Source organism: Gobius niger (genome assembly GCF_951799975.1).
Source record: "Gobius niger genome assembly, chromosome: 14".
In the NCBI taxonomy this organism is placed as follows: Eukaryota; Metazoa; Chordata; class Actinopteri; order Gobiiformes; family Gobiidae; genus Gobius; species Gobius niger.
In genome coordinates this window covers 16043317-16062988 of record NC_136865.1, presented here as the reverse complement: position 1 = coordinate 16062988, position 19672 = coordinate 16043317, and the positions used below count along the sequence as shown (strand labels likewise).

At 41.9% G+C, this 19672-nt stretch overlaps 4 protein-coding genes across 5 annotated transcripts; 3 read left to right on the top strand and 1 right to left on the bottom strand.

Annotated features, from left to right (window-relative positions):
* The first annotated feature begins 1206 nt into the window (after positions 1-1206).
* Positions 1207-3887, top strand: fabp3 (fatty acid binding protein 3, muscle and heart). Its single transcript, XM_079570457.1, has 4 exons — positions 1207-1384; positions 2999-3171; positions 3441-3542; positions 3619-3887. Exons 1-4 carry the CDS (start codon positions 1312-1314, stop codon positions 3670-3672), a joined length of 402 nt encoding a protein of 133 aa, XP_079426583.1. The 5' UTR covers positions 1207-1311; the 3' UTR covers positions 3673-3887.
* Positions 3888-4912: 1025 nt separating this feature from the next.
* Positions 4913-7634, bottom strand: zcchc17 (zinc finger, CCHC domain containing 17). Its single transcript, XM_079571404.1, has 6 exons — positions 7489-7634; positions 6957-7057; positions 6779-6870; positions 6606-6706; positions 6391-6527; positions 4913-6242 (listed from the first exon to the last, which is right to left on the bottom strand). Exons 1-6 carry the CDS (start codon positions 7625-7627, stop codon positions 6081-6083), a joined length of 732 nt encoding a protein of 243 aa, XP_079427530.1. The 5' UTR covers positions 7628-7634; the 3' UTR covers positions 4913-6080.
* An 891-nt stretch (positions 7635-8525) lies between these two features.
* snrnp40 (small nuclear ribonucleoprotein 40 (U5)) lies at positions 8526-14080 on the top strand. Its single transcript, XM_079571520.1, has 10 exons — positions 8526-8761; positions 9955-10084; positions 10172-10265; positions 10892-11057; positions 11140-11262; positions 11367-11487; positions 11554-11636; positions 12939-13000; positions 13076-13179; positions 13788-14080. Exons 1-10 carry the CDS (start codon positions 8648-8650, stop codon positions 13835-13837), a joined length of 1047 nt encoding a protein of 348 aa, XP_079427646.1. The 5' UTR covers positions 8526-8647; the 3' UTR covers positions 13838-14080.
* A 491-nt stretch (positions 14081-14571) lies between these two features.
* On the top strand, positions 14572-19642 carry nkain1 (sodium/potassium transporting ATPase interacting 1; the record flags this gene model as incomplete). 2 transcript variants are annotated; one of them, XM_079570685.1, is made up of 8 exons in its annotated part: positions 14578-14782; positions 15088-15461; positions 16168-16305; positions 16392-16472; positions 17010-17207; positions 17444-17504; positions 18725-18806; positions 18961-19642. In XM_079570685.1, the coding sequence occupies exons 2-8, from the start codon at positions 15408-15410 to the stop codon at positions 18968-18970; spliced, it is 624 nt and encodes a 207-aa protein (XP_079426811.1). In that variant the 5' UTR covers positions 14578-14782; positions 15088-15407. The 2 variants fall into 2 exon arrangements, with proteins under 2 accessions (XP_079426812.1, XP_079426811.1); XM_079570686.1 differs by lacking the exon at positions 18961-19642 and having other exon boundaries at positions 14572-14782; positions 18725-18810.
* Positions 19643-19672: the final 30 nt, after the last annotated feature.

The following is a 19672-nucleotide window of genomic DNA, read 5'->3' as shown; positions in this document are numbered from 1 at the left end:
CTTTTCTCTCTCCCCAACGGGAGCATCCTCCCTCTTTTCTCTCCCCCATTTACACTCTGTGACTTATTTTACAGCCCGTTGATCTTTCTAAACTTTACTTTCATGTTGCTTTGCTCTGTGAAGTAAATTAACATACCGACAAGGAGTGGCTAAAATACCAAAGTATGCTGATGCCTTGGTAAAACCCCCCCAAAAAATGTTTTCCAAGCTACTACTGACTATTTACGACGAGCGATACTGACTACATTCCAAAACAACACATTGCACAAAGCAAATGTTTGGACGTAACTTCCCTTTTCTTTCTTTTGTTAAGGGAATGCAATGAGTACTGTTTTAATTCCAGAATGTATTTAAGCACCATCTTATATTGTTTATTGGTTGTTTTAGACATAGTTTTGTCATTGAAATGCACTTATACACCCACACACACAACACAAATCCAAACTACAGGTTATTGATAAGTGTCGAACTTTTTCATCTTAAGAAAAAGTAAACGTAATTCCACCTGTGGCCAGAACATACTGTTTTAAGACACATCACAAACATTCTTTGTACCAAAGAATATGTGCTGGATGTGTAACTATGGCTGGGCACCAGTACTAAAAAGTACGAAGTAGTTTACGCACATCTTCCTTAACAATTTCTTTCCTTTTTTTCCCCTGTCCCTGCACAGTGTTACTCATTATCCAGGTCCATGAAAGAGAGCCAAAATGTTCAGAAATTTTGAGCTGAACCAGTTGTTTTTAGCATTTATCTGCGTTGGGACCGGCCATAGCCTTGACTCAGAAACTAATTTTCATGCAACTTTCCTTGTTTTTCCTTTTTACCTGTAGCTTTGTAGCCCCAGCTCTACATAGCAAAGCAAAAACAAGTAGATATATAAATACATCCATTTACATGCAATAACTTTCCATTGCCTTCATTGTGTATAGTCAGAACCAGAGTGAGTGTTTTCGGAAGCTGGAAAGCACTGTGTGGGCTAGATATGGTTGCAAAACAAAACAAAACAAAACACAGAACTCAATTATGGTGTACATAAAAAGTTGCATAGTTTAGAATCTTGCAAAAACAGGCAAACCACATTGAGAGCATTATGTCTGTCTTTGTCTCCATCTCTTCCCCATACCCCCCTCCCCCTCCCTGAGGCTGATGACATCACGAACAGCCGGTCTAAATCCAGCCAGTCAGATCACAGCAGAACCGCAGCGCTGACTCCTCCAAACTGCTCTGCTACGCTCTCTCCACTCTCTGTCGCTCCACCGTCTCGCTCACTCACACCTCCACTCATTCCTCCTCCTGTCTGCTGCAGAAATGGCTGAAGCTTTTGTTGGCACGTGGAACCTGAAGAACAGCGAGAAATTCGATGAGTACATGAAGGAGCTGGGTAAGTCTGATTTCTGTCTGGGTGTCTCTCTGTGTGTGTGTGTCTTTTTCTGCAGAATTGCAACATTGCTTTTCCTGCTCTCGGAGGGTGTGCATTCGTGACTCACCATAAAGAGAGGAGATGGAGTGGTGCATGCAAGTGAGCACATGTTAAGATTGGCGGGTTTGCTGTTAAACAAGCAACTCTATTTCTCAAGACAATTGATAGCTCAGTGAAGCAGTACACACTCAACCAGCTGGAAAGACACAGAGAGGAAAGATCTACATGAATAGATAGAAACTGTAGGAAGAGGAAAAGAGGAAGACTGGGTGACCACATGGCCCTGGTGATGAACACGAGGGGAGGAGGGAAGGAGGGGAGGAGGAGGGCGGGCGTCACTTCTTTCAAAGGGGTGAGGAAAGTCTCACAACCCCGCTGCTGGGATTGGTCAGAGCCACACATTAACATACACAACAACACTTGAGCAAATGTGGGTGACCTTCGCTGAAAGCCTGTATTGTTAAAGGACTATGGGAGGGACTGGATATAAAGAGAGTTTTTCCCTAGGCCAGGAAGCAGCTTCTGAAACAAATGGTACTTGCACTAGCTTTCATATTAAGCAGCGCTGCTCAACTTTGTGAAACCAATTAATAATAAATTAAAGTTAGATATGCCATACTACAGTGGTTAACGTCTCTAAGGGGTGGATTGGATTTATCTCAGATTTTTGAAATTAAACGTTATTAGAACATAATTTTGAAAGGGAAGTCTATTTTGAAGGATATTTTGCACCAAAATGTATGAATCTGAGACTATTGTAGCTTTATTCCTACTTATAAATACTAGTTTAATTTACCATTTTACAGAATTATCAAATCCCTTGAGGTAGGGGGTACATGAAGTACAAGGTTCAAGGAGTTGGGGTTAAACAAAAAGGTTGGGAACTATATTTCAAAACCCTGCTGTACCACTTTTGCCTATTACTGCATCAATGCGATGCAATTTTTTATTTGTCTATGTTGTAATTTTTTACCATTATAATAAATAGAATCCAGTACATTCCTGCAGTTTAGTGAGACGGGGGCAGGTAGGGTCTGTGTGACTTTGCGAGAGAGACACTGACATTCCTAATCGTTGACCGTCATTGACCTGTCTGGTCTTGTCGCCATAAAAACTGCCTGACCTCTGACCGGCATAGCCTTTGATTGATGAGACCATCTTATCATGCACACAGTGACAAGTGACTTCTTGTTCCAATGTGGGAACGCGGTGCCCTGTGTAAGGAAAGGCAAGCCAGAGTAAACGACAGAAAGTGGGTGTGATCATGCATCACCAGTTGAAATACATGAGCACTTGCAATGCAAAGTAATCGTTTGTATTCATCAGGTCCAGACTTGTTGGCAGGTCAATGTGGCATGCACTGTTTGAAGAACGTGTCACAAAGTTGAATTATCGACAAATAGAGATTGCACAGTCTGTCAAATGTGGGCTGGAGGGCAGATCCATAGCTACTTGTTTGAACTTTTCCAAACATGAAGCACTCTGTTTTATAATCCTTTAACTCCAGTAGAAAATCTTCACTTTGTTTGACAGTAATCAGCTACATCGTAATAAAGTTCTATTTCCCCCCCTTAGGAGTCCCTTTTCCGACCCGTACTATTGGCAACATGACCAAACCCACCACTATTATTTCTGTGGACGGCGACACAGTGACCGTGAAGACCCAAAGTTCCATCAAAAACACAGAGGTCAACTTCAAACTGGGAGAAGAGTTCGATGAGACCACTGCAGACGGCAGGAGCGTTAAGGTAACAAGTCACATCATTCATTGTCTTAGTGGTATTCAATGTGATCGGATAAGAGCATTGGAAGCATGAGGATCATCCCATTCGGAGATGGTTTGTGTTTTTGTTGGGCTGTAAAGATGGGGTCAAAGAGTTCAGGGTTCGGTGGTAAAGGTTGATCGATGGGTATATACAGTAGATGGATAGATTGAGAAATAGAGGAATGAGTGGATGGACATAATGCTTCAACTGTACACATCGTATAACTACTGTCTTTCTCTGTCTTTGGCCAGTCATTAGTAAACCTTGACGGTGGAAAGCTTGTGCATGTACAGAAATGGAACGGCAAAGAGACCAGCCTGGTCAGAGAAGTCACCGGAAACGCCCTAACACTGGTCAGTAATCCAGGCAATTGTCACAATGTTTGTTAAATTTCCAAATTGATGACTGATTATTCTTATTTTTTTGCAGACACTCACAATGGGAAATGTTGTTTCCCTACGCCATTATGAGAGAGCAGAATGAAGTCACTGAACACTGAAAAAAAAAAACACTTAACAAGTAACCCCACAGAACCAATCGGCCAAGTCAAGCCTTCAGTGTACGTAAATACAGTCTCCACCATTACAGTCTCTTAAATATTAAAAGTGCTGCTGCTGCGATTTCTCCTTACCCCGCTGGCCCCAAAATTCTTCCTCATTTAAGAAACACTGTATAAATAAATGCTTGTGTTGTGTTTAGCCTGAATGCCATGTCTGCTTTTGTTAAATATGTAAAGCATGGTGCCTGTGTTCAACCTGGAAACAAATGTTAATACTTTTATTATTGTGATGGAAAATAATCTGAATAAAAGTAACCACACGGGTGGATACTGTGTTAAGAACTGCTTATTTGTTATTTTGGAAAGTCAAATGTCACATAAAACATATCTGCAGCCTTAAATATGAAATGCTATGAATTACTTGCACTTTTTTCCCCTATTCCAAGACTCCTGCCACTACATGCAGGGGTGTATTTGTAAATCTGTCCCGAAACCTTTGGCCTGGATTGGCGAAAGGAAAGTGTCGTCACCTCTTGTTCCACCCTGGTGTTGTACTTATACTACGCGTGTAACCTTCTAAATTGGGCTCATTCCCTCCCACTGTGTGTATGGGTGTCATGTGTTGCCAAGAGCCAGCTACACTAGCGCTGGCACAGTCTGATGCACTGCCAAAAGAGGCCCAAGAGGGAGATTCATAGGCTGCGGTTAACCTGACAAGCTGAAATTTATTGATACATGTTATTGAGGACAGAAATTATTATATTTAGCATTAAAAGGTGCACTATGCAACTTTTTATGTTGATATTTGTTCGTATTGGACTTTCCAGTGACCCTGCGGATGCTTGAGTGGTTAGCATAGTGCACTGCTGTATATGTATTCCATTCAGAAAACCTACCATCCCTAGCCACCAAAGCAGCCGCTCGGTCACTGAAAGGTCTAATACGCACTAATGTCAACTTTTTTTTTGATAAAAAGTTGCATAGTGCACCTTTAAGTTACAAAAGGTTGTCTTGTGCTGCAGATAATTCGATGATTTTAATTCAATGAAAACATTGAACAGCACAATACACCAGTTTGAGGTCAGCAACTGGCCCAGAAATACCAAAACATCCACAATGCAGGTGGATGTGGTTCACTAAAAGGACAGTTGCCATGAATAATGTTTAGCCTGAACTGATCTGAACTACGTATTGACTCTTGCAGCTTTTTTTTGTTGACACACAACAGCAAAACCTATTGAAGAAAAACAAAAATATGTATAACATCCTCTATGAACTCGTATAAAGCTTCCTGGAATAGAGGATTTGAAGCAGCCACTGATTGCACAGCATTATATCCTCGCAGTGATGGAATTTGCCAATTTCCTCAGCTCTCCACCGCTTTAACGCTAAACTGTCATGTTGCCACAGGCCACACATTAAAAAAAGCCAATGATTATCATCTAAAGTGAGTTTCAAGTCAAAGCCAACTGTGGTGTGCCCTGCAGTAGTCAGCTGGAAACAATCTGTCACACTAGCGTAAAAACTAGGTCAGAGCACCAGCAGAGATTCAAAATATCAATCACTCGTTTTGGGAAAAAAAAAATCCTTTTCACTCACTTACCCGCCTGAAATCTCTTGTCTAATCTTCCCCTGAGGTGCAACAAACATTACACTCAATAGGACCCCTGGGTGGACTAGTTCCTCCAGGACAGTAATGATGTGTGTTTTGGACCAAAGGGAATAACAATTATTACAGGAATAAACTACACATAAAGTCTGGGTACACAGAGATTCTGAGGCAGTTTTCAATGATCACGTAAAAACTTTAATTGCCTAAACAATTCACGTGCAAACAAAAGTAAACTACAAGAACAAAATTGCTAGTTTAAAGGGAAAGGCTGTTGCAACATACAATTAAATATGTACATCATTATCCCAGGTTTCTGTCAAACTCATTCATGTCATAATACATTTCCTGTTATTTCGCTCAACTTCCTGTGCGTGGGGGCGCGTAAATTTACCCCAGTCACTTGTGGGATACCTGATTTCTTTGAGTATAGGAAATGTGAGAGTCGTAAACCATTGCCGGGTCTGCAAAAGGGACAGCCACATGCTGCTGTATTGCTTACCCCTCTCCAGTTACAAATGATGTGTATACTCTTCCCGCTGAGGGAGAGGCAAAGGTTACTTCAGGTCAAGTGGAAGCTCCAGACAGGTTTTTTTTTTGGGTTTTTTTCAGTAATTCTGTTTAATCCTCAATTTGTATATTCATGTGCCATCTGTCAATATAAAAGAAATAAAAATGTGTAAAACAATGTCAAGTTTTTTGGGGCGTGAAAACCTTTTGAAAATCCATGCGGCAAGTCAACAGTCAACCGGTCCGTGTGTAAATATGTGCACACTGTGTCAATCAGCTGTGTTTATGGGATTTGTGTTTTTTATGTTTCTTCTTCTTTTTGTCTTCTCTGTCGTGACGCTGCCGTTTGGACTTGCATTCACTGCTGCTGTCGCTCCTGCTGTCACTCTCTGAGTCCTTACGTTCCCTCTTTCTCTTCTTCTTCATTTTCTTTTCCTGAATAAAGAACAAACATCAGTATGCTGAATCAACTGAGTAGCTTGGTAAAAGAAAGAATACTGCATAATCTGCCTATGACCACTGTTCTGGTGTAGCACTATCATCTTACTCATTTTTAAAGGCATACATGACCAATAAGTATTACCTTCTTTTTCTTCTTTTTGTCAGAGTCTTCTCTAGTCGTAGATGCAGAGGTCTGCTGTAACGGCTCTACATCCTCCTCCTCAGGCAGAAGCGCGTACTGCAAACCAGGTGCTGAGAAACAGTCTTTTGTAAAGTGACCTGAAATGAAGGATATTGTTGAACCCCATAAATAAATAAAAAACAGTGCAGCACAAGCCTTTAGCAAAGCTGTTATACCTTTACAACCACACTTTGAGCAAGTCGTATTAAGTACAGCCTCCAGAGTAATTTTGTTTCCAGTATGATCTCGGAAATTCCTGCGTCTCCGTGCATCCTGTCTGTTCACACAAATGACAAGTTAAGAAATTGGATTCATGCTCGTTAAAGTTTTTAGTTTTTTTCCTACTTACTCAGCATTCACATTGTTGGGGTCCAAATCCCGTCCAGTGCCCTGATTGACGGCTTTCATGGAAAAAGACAACTTCACCTTCTCACCTTGAATCTGAGATTGTAAAAAGGTATTTGTCATTATTTATTATTTCTTTAGTTAAGTACAATCAAATGAAATATGAATAAATGGTTTGTTACCTCTCTCCCAATGACCTTAATCCACACCTGCTCCCCAATGTCCACAATCTCTGAAGCATTTTCAACTCGTGAAGCCGACATCTCACTCACATGAACCAGACCTGCACAAGTGACATTAATTAGAACTTGAATATATTTCTCTATAAAATATAGATATATAACAAAAGAAGTTAATTTCTTGATTTGGTTTATGTTAATATCATCATTATGCATCTTTATTAGAAAACATATGAAGTACTGTTTGACATGTACTGCCCTCTTGTGGTAAAATGAACAATTCTGGTTTGTGGTTCCAACAACTCCAGTCTATGTGTTAACTATTAAAAATTAGGATATATATATATATTCTTTTGCAAAATATTGAGGAAAAACCTTGCATATTCTTTGGATATAGTGAATTCATACTGTTAGGGGCTCTGTGAGATGTTAATAAAGGATCAATAAAGGGGCCACAATGTGCTGGACTTTGGGAAGCGCTGCTGTAACCTATTAAACACACTGATTTCTCTCTGTTAACACATGTTTTACTCACCCTGATTCTTGTAACCTGGGAGTCGAACAAATGCCCCATATGTCTGGACAGAAACCACCTCTCCTTTGAAAATGCTGAACAGTGGGGGCAGACCGTCAAGGCCAGAGGGCTCTGCACTGAAGCCTCCCCGGTCTGACATTGTACCAGTAACTGTAAAACATGACAGTAGTAAGTCGAGGAGAGCAAGGTGGGTTGGATCACAGTGTTTTAGAGCTAATAAGAGCGATCAGGCTAAACTTAAAGGTCATGGTCTCAGAGTGTGCTGTCACTTTGTTGCCCATAGATGTAAATGGAAGCTGCCTTAGGTGAGTAAACCGGAGCAAAAACACTAAAACATACCAACGTCTGGATGTCAAGTGAGTCAGATTTCACACTGAAGAGCTTGGCTTTAATTTATCATAATTTCCATGATAAATAGCTATAATCTAAAGACTAAGTGGGTACCTTAATCATTAACTAAATGTGTGTGCTTTTTCATGGCTGGAGGTGAAAAAGTTTAAAATGACTAACTGGGAGGCATTGGGTCAAATTTTGTGGACAGGGTTGAGCCACACAAAAGATATTGTTCAAATCATCTGATACCTGGTAAACATGTTTTGGTGAAGTTCTGAAATCTGAAGGGTAATTGGACTGCACACTTGAAATAATGTCGAGAGACGCCTTAACAACATTAAGATATAGGATGCGGTACATAAAATACCCTCGTGCCTATTCCTTGAGCAGGGATGCATGCGTGCGTATGCGTATAGTGCCCACTTGACCTATTTTTAACCCCTCTATCTGTCTTAATCATAGTCTTAATACGGCGGAGAGTTAAACTGGTGCATCTTATGTACATGCTCTGATACTTCTAAATTAAATATCACTATTTCGGCGAAAAAACAAGATGTTGCCATTACCTTTTGCTAAGCGCAATGTTGTTCCAGAAATACTTCCGGTGCACGTTGCAACGCAGTTCAACAACATGACAAGCAACCAATCAGAGCAGGTGTTAAAATGACTGACCAATCACATTCTTCATTTGAGCGGAAGTATTTGTCCTCTCTTTTTTAGCTAGTACCGCTAGCGCTCGACGGTCCTCAAAGCAACACGTACCTTATTTCTACAAGTATAAGACGTAGAGTTTCCTCGTATTTATTCATCTTTTTGCGATCACATTATGATTGATCCGAAGAAAAGAGCGGCGGACATGGCGATGGTCCCGACTGCGGCGAAGCGGCCGAGGAACGAGCTTGTGGCCGCGGCTCAGTCCCAACAGCAGCTCATGGCCATGGTACATTTAGAGAACGAGTTGTGCTCTGTTGTATGTTAAATATTTGCTTATTTAGGTTAGGTTCCTCTAAGTTAAGTAGGATGTTGTGATGGTAGCCTTTGAATCTCAGTCGTCCTTGAGATTTTTTCTAAACATAAATAGTTGAATTTCTTGCACATTGATCTAAAGACACAAGCATTTGTATATTTGGGACTCAGTATCTGTTTAAAAGAGTGAATTTGTGGAATGATATGTTAAACAGCTGATATATAATGCTTTATGTGTTCACGAATTGAAGTACCGTAATCCTGAGTCTCTATATAGTACAATTTGGGCATTTTGTTTTAGGAAAATAGTTTGCCATTTTGTTTATTAATCAAAGGCTGTTGCTAATAACGGTATAGAGTTCGGGAAAGTCTACAGTTACCATGGAGATCGGCCATCTTTGCAGCTGTTAACATACATTTCCATTGACTAACATTAGCTAAAAACAGTTTATAAAGTGGAGAGAATAACCGTGGAACAGCTCCGTTAGCTGCTGGTAAATCCATCTAACTCACTGTGGTGTCCAAGTGTTTTAATGTGAACAATAACTCCAGTATTTTAACTTCTAAAATCTCCATTAGTTTACAATTTTGTCACTGTTTTTAACGGTCAGCAAGTGTTCATGTAATATTTCCTATAGTTATTTTAGCAATTTTGCTTTTATGTAATTTTTAATATCTACAGGGTTTGAAGATTGAAAGTAGCGTGTAGTTAAGCTGGCACCAAGCATCTCATTTGTGAAGTTAATGTGTTTATATAATTCCTCACTAAATAAACTGACCTAGTCATCTGTGTGGATTGTGGAATATAGAGTTCGGGTAAATCCACAGTTACCATGGAGATCCGCCATCTTTGCAGCTGTTAGCATACATTTTCCATAGACTAACATTGGATAAAAACAGTATAAAAGTGGAGAAAAAAGCCATGAGCATGAACAGCTCCGTTACTGCTGGTAAATACATCTAACTCACTGTGGTGTCCAAGTGTTTTAATGTGAACAATAACTCTAGTATTTTAACTTTTAAAATCTCCATTAGTTTACAATTGCTGCTGATCCCATAATGCTTAGTGATATCATATGACATCACATTCCTGAACTCTATATCATCCTGAGTCAGTTTATCTTGTTTTGTTTGGTATAAAATATTTATACGTCATTGTCTCGCTAGGGCCCACCACGGACGTCCAGCCTTCAGGCTCCCATTATGTTGATGTCTGGACATGAGGGTGAAGTTTACTGCTGCAAGTTTCATCCAAATGGGGCTACTCTGGCTTCCTCTGGATTTGACAGACTCATATGTAAGCCATGGTGCCAAGTTTAAATGGTTATAAACTGTTGTCAGTGGGATGATGCTGAGATAATTATAACCATTGTTTCCTCTTTAGTGATGTGGAATGTTTATGGAGATTGTGAAAACTATGCCACTTTGAAAGGACATAGTGGAGCAGTGATGGAGCTGCACTACAACACGGATGGCAGGTAAAAGTTACTGCAGATTACCTCTAATCAAGTCACTACATTTTGACAAACCTTATGGGCCAGTAACTTATCAATGGTATCAATAGCATAATAGATATAACTAATAGCATGCGATATTGATACTGTTTACGGGATGATAAATCAAAGGAGACTTAAATATGAGGGGTATTGGGGCTGTGCTTGGGAACCGGGACCATGGCACATTCTCTCTCAGGACTGTTCAGTTCACAGTGGGATAAATACAGCTCTCTGTCCTGAGTTTTGGATAAATGAACGCGAGCTGAGGGAGAAGACGAAAGGGAGCGAGCAGGCGCTCTGTGGTGCTGGTGACGGAAAGACGTAGGAGCTGCACGTAACACAGTCAGCTGCACAAGGCTACGCTGATTCTGTCTGTAATAAAACCAGATGAACTCGAGCTCAAAGGATTTCTATGCCGACTTTCTATCTGGAATCTATTATATACAGGCCAAAGATAAGTCAGAGAAAATGCGGTTGTTTAGTAGTAATTAACTATTTCTCTGCTGCCACGGTAGCAAATGGCTCGGTAATGCGCTATGATATTGATCCGCCCACAGCAACATCGCAGAAGGAACCCTAATGACATTCTGTCTGTCTCTTTTATATAGCACGCTGTTTTCTGCCAGCACAGACAAAACTGTCGGTGTGTGGGATAGTGAAACTGGGGAGAGGATTAAACGCCTCAAAGGTCATACTTCTTTTGTTAACACATGCTACCCAGCACGTCGTGGCCCTCAACTGGTCTGCACTGGCAGTGATGATGGGACAGTTAAGGTGACGTGGGAAATACTGCACATTGAGTGAACTGTTATAACTCTGAGTAACTGTTGTTCTTTGTTTTGTTATTTCAATGCAGCTGTGGGATGTCCGTAAAAAAGGAGCAATCCACACTTTCCAAAATACTTACCAAGTTCTTGCTGCGACTTTTAATGACACCAGTGATCAAATCATGTCTGGTGGCATTGACAATGAAATTAAGGTACATCAGAACATGCACACATTTGAAATAATAGACTTTGGTTCTAGAAAAGGATTTAATCATTAAAAAACGTTCTTGTAATGAAAATGTTTTTGACATGGCAGGTTTGGGACCTTAGACAGAATAAATTGATCTACACAATGCACGGTCATGGCGATTCAATAACAGGACTCAGTCTGAGCTCTGAGGGGTCGTACTTGTTGTCCAACTCCATGGACAACACAGGTAAGGTGCTTTAATCTTAGTGAAGTCTGCATCATCGGTGTGAATTTATTTTTTCTCTTTTTGCAGTCCGGATTTGGGATGTGAGGCCATTCGCGCCCAAGGAGAGATGTGTCAAGATTTTCCAGGGCAACCTGCACAACTTTGAAAAGGTTTGTACTTTTATATTGGTTTAAACTATAATACCATTTTTGGCTCGTAAACTTCATCTGATAGGGTGGCACAGGGTGAAAGAGGGGGCCAGGAACGCCCTACTTTCAACTGTATTTACTTCAAAGTTCGCTCAGTCTATGTTCATATGCGATCGCACCAAACGTGGAACCATCACCTTTGTAACAGATCAGCGTTTAGCCAAACTTATTCCCATGATAATGGCCATCAGCCTGCCATCGTGCAGACGCGTGCGCCCTTCCCTGATGCTACACGGTGGTCGTTTCTCTCTCGTGGTTAAATACAGTGAGACTAGGGCTTCACGACGTGGCAAAAAAATGTATCAATCTTTCTCATATTGCTCAATCTTGATTTTCAATTCGATTTTATTAGTTAATTAAAAAATAAATACAGCTGTTTAGACCGACCCAAACTGCTGTGGTTGGATTCACACTGACCCAAAAGTGCTGCTTCGGGTCAAGACCCCTGTAGGTCGACCTAGCAAGAGCCTGTGTGAAAACAAACATAAGCTGCAAACTTTCCATAGGCTGTTGGGGCACTGTATTATGATCTTGTGGCTAAAACAGTCCCTTTGCTCACATTATGCAACAATCATGTATGGTTGCATAATGTGAGCACCTTTTCATGTATTGTGAGTATATTATTTCAGCTGAGTTAATTTGTGCTGGCAGAAAAGATGTTAAACTTTGTGCCAGTTTTTGTTTTACTATGTATAGGCCCTGTAATTACAGAGATATTAACCATAAATGCAATTTCTCCATCTGTGAGATCAATAAAGTATCATCTTATCTTATCTTATCTTAAACCAGGTCAAAACATTTGTAAGAATTGATACTTAAAACTAAAGCCAAGAGTTTCATTCTGATGGTGTAAACTGTGGGCTTTGAGAGCTGCAATCATTTCGATGCTGAAATAATTGATTGTGTTTGTTTCTGGTAAACTGGGAACTTGACCTGTATTTAACAGATTCAGTTTCTTGGCCATCTCGACAAAGTAGACAATCCTGACTATTGCACAATGTCACTTTGTACATGCAATTCACAGTCAGTCTTTTATTTTGAACTTTACCGTTCATGAGCGGACAGCTGCTCTGCTGCCGCGGGCAGCGTTTATGCCTGTTGTCAACCAAGAAAGCATGACATTGCCTTTCTCTTGACTTTTCCGTCACTCTCTGTTGTCTTTTCTAATGGATAACTCCTGATTTCCCTTCACTTTCTGGCACTTGCAGTTCACTTCTGTCATGATGTCGTTCATGCATTTTTTAACATCTGTTCTTTTAACAGAACTTGTTGAGATGCTCCTGGTCAAATGATGGCAGTAAGATTGCTGCAGGCTCAGCAGACAGGTGAGCACAACATTATTAAGTTTATAAGGGTTTTTTCCTTCACGAAAAGTAACCTTTTTTTATTATTACTAACAGATTTGTGTATATATGGGACACCACATCACGGAGAATCATGTATAAACTCCCAGGTCACGCTGGCTCTGTTAATGAAGTGGCCTTTCACCCGGAGGAGCCGATTGGTGAGTGAAATTAGACTCTGTTCAAATTGCACCAGAACATAAAAGTAATGCTATCTGAACACTGGGAAAACCGGTTTACGTTTTGAGCTCATTAAGGAACATAATGAAGGGCAGACGTTTTTTACTGTTGTGGAAAAGAATGCAGTGGAATGTTAAGAACCACTTAATGTTATTACACAGTGGACTTAGGAAGTACTAATGTCTGATTCTTAACATTTTCAAATTATTATCGCCTCTATTCATAAAAGATATGGTTTGTTTTGATGCTATCTTTCTATATCATGGGTAATGAATGGAATTTACCACAAAACTGACCTTTTAATAAAAGGAAAAAGACAAATATGATCAAACGCAGTATTTCTTCCATTGGAGGCTGCCAGAATAATGTCACAAAAAGACTTATTTTTCAGATAAACACAAAACAAAAACAACGCTATCATTTTTGGGTGTTCGATGTAGAATTTACCAACAGTAAAGTAATGGATATGATTTTTGTATCAAACTACATATGAATTATTAAGTGGTCTGAACTCTGTATTTTATATCCAAACATCACCTCACTTCATTTGCAGTAAGTTTGCTCATCTTCCTTTTTTATCTCCTTCCAGTGCTGTCTGCAGCCAGCGACAAACGGCTGTACATGGGAGAGATCCAGTAAAGTGCGTGTGTGACTGAGCTCGGATGAGTGCTTGGATGAATGAGTGTGTCCCAGATGCGAGCGTCCTGCCTTGAAGTCGACTGGGTGGTGTTCAGTAGCGCAGCAAAAGCCTCTGTAATTTGTGAGCTCTAGTTTGTCTCAGACAAACCTCAGGATATGTGTTTGATGTTTATTTTACACTATCACAACTTTGGAAATAACCTTTTTTTAATGGTTTTGCTGTCTTTTTAATAAAATGATAAAACATGAAGACAATGTGAGTTATTTTTGTGGTTATTGTGCTCTAACACTATGGAAACACATATACATGTTAAACAGTATTTCTAACAAACATCTCTAAATTCTATATGAATTGATCAACAGGGTTCGTGATAATGTTCAGGGAGTTTTGTGGTGGAGTTTTACTAAGACTAATTGACCTTAATTGTAGGGAACAACTTTTTGTACTAAATTCAAGGCTCCCTATAGCAAAGAGTAACTATAGACTCCCTATAGTTCCTCTTTGAAGATCATATATTTATTCGACCAGAGATATTTGCTTTGCTCTTCAGCGCAGTGTTCCTACAGTAATGTGTTTGTTCTTAAATGTTAAACCATGTGTGATGCACTTGTGCAAGAAACGCGCATCATAATTAAAGAAATAAAGTTTGATTGATTGTTACACTTTAATAACCTCAGGCTGAGGGTTTGCTCCATTTCTGCGGTGCCACATTTTGGCAGCATGCGCCAGTCCCTCTTCCTGAGATCCAAACCAGTTTCTTTGTGCTCCCTCCCTTGGCCTGGTCTACAGATCCACGGAGCTCCTCCTCGAGGGGGTCGCGGTGACTGAGAGCCCCCACCCCCTCGCCTCTCTCTCCCCACGGCTGCTCGGCTCGCGCCCGCCCGGCCGCGCTTGTTGACAAAAGACGCTTGAAGACGGACGGAAGACGCTCGTTCCCAGTCCCGGTAAGCCTACATGGTCGCCTGCTTGAGCCGACTCTTCCTCGGTCAGTTTGAGAAGTAGCGGATTGGGACGGAGGCTCTGGGGAGGTAGTGGAGACTCCTGCGCTTTTGGAAAACCGTGAGTCACAACAGAGCGCTTTGTGTCCGTAGACTGCGTGTAGTGTGGTAACACTGCGGGGTCGTCCCCTCCTCCCCATCGCCCCCGTGTGATCCGCTATCATATGATGCTCATTTCTGTCTGCTGCCGGAGGCACAATGTGACAGCTTTCCGTCTTTCTTTGTGCCTTTGTGTGTCCCATCTCCGAAAGGTGTGGCCGAGGTGATTCGTTTGTCGGTCCTCGCTCGGACCGCAGCAGGCCGGCGTGGAGTGGACGTCCTCCTCTCCCTGCTGCCCCTTCCTGAAAGCCCTCAGCTCTTGGTATTTACCCTACCGACAAAAGCGCAGTCAGGATGGGTCACTTGAAGTAACGGAGTAAGCCGGGACCTGTGTGGAGCTGGCGGCGGCCTTGGGCTAGTCTTTTTGAGCCGGGAATGGTGTGAACTGAGACGGCCAGGCATTCTGGATCTGACCGGGGACCCGTCTTTTCCCCGGAGTCTTCGTGGCTCCAAGCCACGTTCAGACTCCAAGATGGGGAAGTGCGACGGAAGATGCACGCTGCTGGTGATCTGCTCTCTGCAGCTGGTAAGTGTGCTCCTTTACTCCGGAGATATAATTAGGCTAACAGCGTTCCTGCACATTGTAAGCACGCATTTTTTAGTCCACCCCCCTCTCCGCATAGTCTGACTGAATGCTATGAGTTGCAGCTGCTGGGGGTGCCGTACCACATTTCAGGCCGGGGTGTGTGTCTTTGAAGATGAGAAGAGGGCATGTGCTTTTGGTGTGAGGGACCTCTTAGAAAGAAGTAAACCATGTGAATGTTAAGTACAGGAGGGACAGTGAGGCCATGTTTACCAACTGCTCTGATTCCTGAGGTAATATTAGTTGTTACTGTGTCCCAGAATAGCTGATCTAAAATGTAATAAGTGTGTAATGTGAGACACAGGCTGTGTGGTGTGTGGATGCAGGCATGGACGGCAGCAGTGGGAGCTATTGTTTGCTGTGCTGATGTGTTGTTGTGGCTGAGGGATTTGGCCCATACATTCTCATTAGTTTGGGGGAGCTTTTGGGGGATGCTCCTCTTTTTCCCTGGACTGGCTGGTGCTCCAGGCAGTTGCCATGGAAACAACTGCGGCAGGCCTGTGTATGTGTGTCCCTGTCAATGTCTGTGCGTGCACATTTATAAATGACTCTGTTCTTGTGTACTGTATTTGCATATTGCATCCCTCGTCCTGTGGGTCCGCTTTTGTGGGCGTGTGTTTTGAAGTGATCCCGTACCCTTGTCTTGCAGGTGGCAGCCCTTCAGAGACAGGTGTTTGATTTCCTCGGTTATCAGTGGGCCCCTATCCTGGCCAATTTCCTGCACATCATGGCCGTCATCTTGGGCATGTTCGGGACGGTGCAGTTCCGCTCCAGATACCTCATCTTTGTACGTTATTCAGATGGTCGTATCTTTAGGCATATGTTTTTAGCAGATGCAGCATGGACTTGACTGTGTGTTTTTGTCTGTGACAGTATGCAGTGTGGCTGGTCCTGTGGGTGGGCTGGAACTCTTTCATAACATGTTTCTACCTGGAAGTGGGAAACCTGTCTCAGGTAATCAAAAATAAAATGCCTAAAAATGTCCTCATGTAAGGTATATGAAATTTACTGAAATGTATAACTGGGTATGGTCAGACTTTATGGCCTGTAGGACATGTCCCACTCGTAGTACTTGGGCTTCTTCAGTGTGATCAACAATTATAGACTTTATTCATTTCAACTCAAGATCATTTCATATATACTGTATTTTAGCAGTGCATTAAAGGGTTAAATTCAGGTATAATTTAGAACCAGTTTAGTCCTGATTTGAGCTTGATCTAGGTCTTATGGCACCTGTAAGGTAAATATTTTATGAGGGGATACTTGAGGTGAAAAGTTTGACCACTTGCATTAAGTGTAGTTTAACAACTGTATCTATTGCGTGAAGTTGTACCACAATAGTTATGAACAGACTAATTTCTCTGGCCATTTTGCAAACGTAATCTATAATATTTTTGAAGTTCCTTTTACCGATTATGGCCGCTTATTTAAACGTTTTCTGACTATCAAAGGAATGGTCTTGTAAGACTCTGTACATGTGTTTACTCTCAGGACAGGGACTTCCTCATGACGTTCAACACATCGCTCCATCGTTCGTGGTGGATGGAGCATGGTCCTGGTTGCCTGGTAACACCGGTACTAGACTCTCGCATCGCGCCCGACGATCACCACGTCATAACCGTCTCTGGGTGTTTGCTCGACTACCAGTACATCGAGGTGCTGAGCTCAGCCATTCAGGTCCTATTAGCTGTAAGTACCTTCACAATCATTGTTTTTAATATTATTAGTTGCTATTTACTGTGTGTTTAGAAATGCGCCTAATGAATACAATGTAAATAATACTGCAGTAATGTTTGTAACTGTGTAGTAGTCAGATTGAAATAGGCAGTGTTCAGCTGAATGGAGCAAGGAATTGAGCACTTTGTGTCATAATATAATCCTTGATAGTGTTAGAGACTTATGCGCCGCTTTATTTTCTTCCACAGCTCTTTGGGTTTGTGTACGCCTGCTACGTGAGCAAAGTCTTCCAGGATGACGAGGACAGCTGTGAGTACCTTTTCTGTTTTCTTGTTTTTCCTCTTCAATCACAGGGTTTATCCAATTAGGTTTTTACTTGTCCCACATTGTCAGGAAAGCTTTTGTTAAACCGATTCTGTGCTGCGCAGTTAGCTCATTGTTTTCTCAATCGGTCTTGCTGAGCAATGTACCACAGAGGATTCCCTGTGGGAGACTGAGCGCTCCATCTGTGGGGAGTATTAAAGATGTCTACCACAGTCTTCCCACTGTCAGGAGTGTCCGTCTGTTTCCTGCCCGAGCGTGGCAGCTTCTGTGTGCCATCTGTGGACGGACTGTCTACCACCCAGTGTTTTGACTCCAACTTAAAGACACACTGTGGGACGTTCCATGTGACAAACATGCCAGAAATACATTTTCTTAATGATCAGAACATTCAAAGCAAAGCAGCTACATCTCCATGAAAAACAAGCAGGTGGTGTCCGGACTCAAGCACAGTTACATGTCAGGTCTCAGGAGAGGCGAGCCCCCGTCATAGTAAAGATGCATCAACGCATGCTTTTTCCTACCAGTGAAAGCATTATAATAAAACTTTCTACTAATCGGCGGCGAAATGGTAGCGCAGCGGTTAGCGCTCGTGCTACATAGCTAGAAGGTCCGGGTTCGATTCCCACCTGGACGGGGCCTTTCTGTGTGAAGTTTGCATGTTCTCCCCGTGACTGTGTAGGTTTCCTCCAGGTACTCCGGTTTCCCCTACCACTAAAATGTACAATAGGCCAGCATGAATGATGTGTGTGCATGGTGGTGGTCAGAGGGACCGTTGGCGCAGATGTGTCTCCCCCAGGGGAAACTCAATACCACCAAGTGAGGGGTGAATGTACAATTGTCTCATGTAAAGCGCTTCGTGTTTTAGTTCGTGCTTAGTTTGCATAAGAACAATCAGTGGATTTCCAAAACTTTCCATTCTTGGGCCTGTGAACTGACACTACGTCCTGCAATTGGGTTGAAAAATAAATCAATTGAGAGTTATGTTTCAGTGACAATGGAGATTGGAAATGGATGAACTACTGGATTACTGCAACACTGATGTCATTATACATGTACACTGATATGGTGCTGTATCAAACGCACAAAAACACAATCTGATGAAATGATAGATTTTTATGTCAAAGTACGATATGAGCTTGAAATTAAATACTGGAGACACAGAGGTGGAGAGCTTGGTGTAATTTCTCCTTTGTCTTGTTTTGAAGTTGACTTCATCGGTGGCTTCGACTCCTATGGGTACCAGCCTCCTCAGAAGTCCTCTCATCTGCAACTTCAGCCTCTTTATACGTAAGTTTTAAAAGGCCTTAGATAAATGTCTTGTTTTGTCCGAATGCCGACAGCTTGACATGGGGTGTTTTGAAAAGGAATAATGTTATTGCTTATATTAGTGTTTTATTGTCTGGAATAAAAACTGTAGAAATGTTACATGTTTTCTCCCCAGGGCTGGTTAAGGTTTGGTAGTGCCCCCTTTAGGCTAAACCATGACAGTGACACTGTGGTTGGAAAGTAGCAGTTGGCCGGATTACGCTCACTCCGTGTGTCAGTTTACCCAAGAAACGGACTTATCTCACCCAGATGAAGACATGGTGATGTCCGTGTGCTTATGTGAAAGGAAGAGTACACAGCCCTGATTCGAATGTACAGCGCTCAGGGATGAACCAGCATGACAGGTGTTGTGACAGGAAGATGGAGGAACGAGGAGAGAGCCAGGAGCTGAGGACACCTCTGTCAGAAGACACTCTTCACTAAAACTGCCAGCTCTCAATAATCCACGTGTGCTTGTAATGTATCTGTATAACTGTGTTACTTCAAACAAACTGCAGTTGGGGCATTGTAGTAGCACCTGGTTTATGCTCAGCAGCACCCTAGTGTGGGTACATTTACAAAGGCACAGCTCGTTGTTATAATAGAACGTGGTGTCAATTAGAGCAGTCTTGTGGCTGGGTCGCAAAGCCATCTTCTGTAGTATGACGTAAAAAACGGTTTGTTGAATTCAATAACAGAACCAAGTCCACTGTGTGAACTCACTAAAGAAATATTTCATCAGAAAAATACTAATCTTACATCTAATGCTCTTGATCAGGGATGCAGATGGCTTTGTGATCCTGCATTAGTGTCTTTGGGGGGGGGGGGGGGGGGGGGGGGGGGGGGGG

Excerpts from the sequence above, each read along its gene's own strand:
- zcchc17 (XM_079571404.1), bottom strand. The coding sequence starts at position 7,627 with ATGTCAGACCGGGGAGGCTTCAGTGCAGAGCCCTCTGGCCTTGACGGT. Across the intron at positions 7,058-7,488 it reads CCCAGGTTACAAGAATCAGG|GTCTGGTTCATGTGAGTGAG; the intron begins GTGAGTAAAACA and ends TCACTTGTGCAG. Across the intron at positions 6,871-6,956 it reads TTAAGGTCATTGGGAGAGAG|ATTCAAGGTGAGAAGGTGAA; the intron begins GTAACAAACCAT and ends TTACAATCTCAG.
- snrnp40 (XM_079571520.1), top strand. The coding sequence starts at position 8,648 with ATGATTGATCCGAAGAAAAGAGCGGCGGACATGGCGATGGTCCCGACT. Across the intron at positions 8,762-9,954 it reads AACAGCAGCTCATGGCCATG|GGCCCACCACGGACGTCCAG; the intron begins GTACATTTAGAG and ends TTGTCTCGCTAG. Across the intron at positions 11,488-11,553 it reads CAACTCCATGGACAACACAG|TCCGGATTTGGGATGTGAGG; the intron begins GTAAGGTGCTTT and ends CTCTTTTTGCAG.
- fabp3 (XM_079570457.1), top strand. The coding sequence starts at position 1,312 with ATGGCTGAAGCTTTTGTTGGCACGTGGAACCTGAAGAACAGCGAGAAA. Across the intron at positions 3,172-3,440 it reads CAGACGGCAGGAGCGTTAAG|TCATTAGTAAACCTTGACGG; the intron begins GTAACAAGTCAC and ends GTCTTTGGCCAG. Across the intron at positions 3,543-3,618 it reads CCGGAAACGCCCTAACACTG|ACACTCACAATGGGAAATGT; the intron begins GTCAGTAATCCA and ends ATTTTTTTGCAG.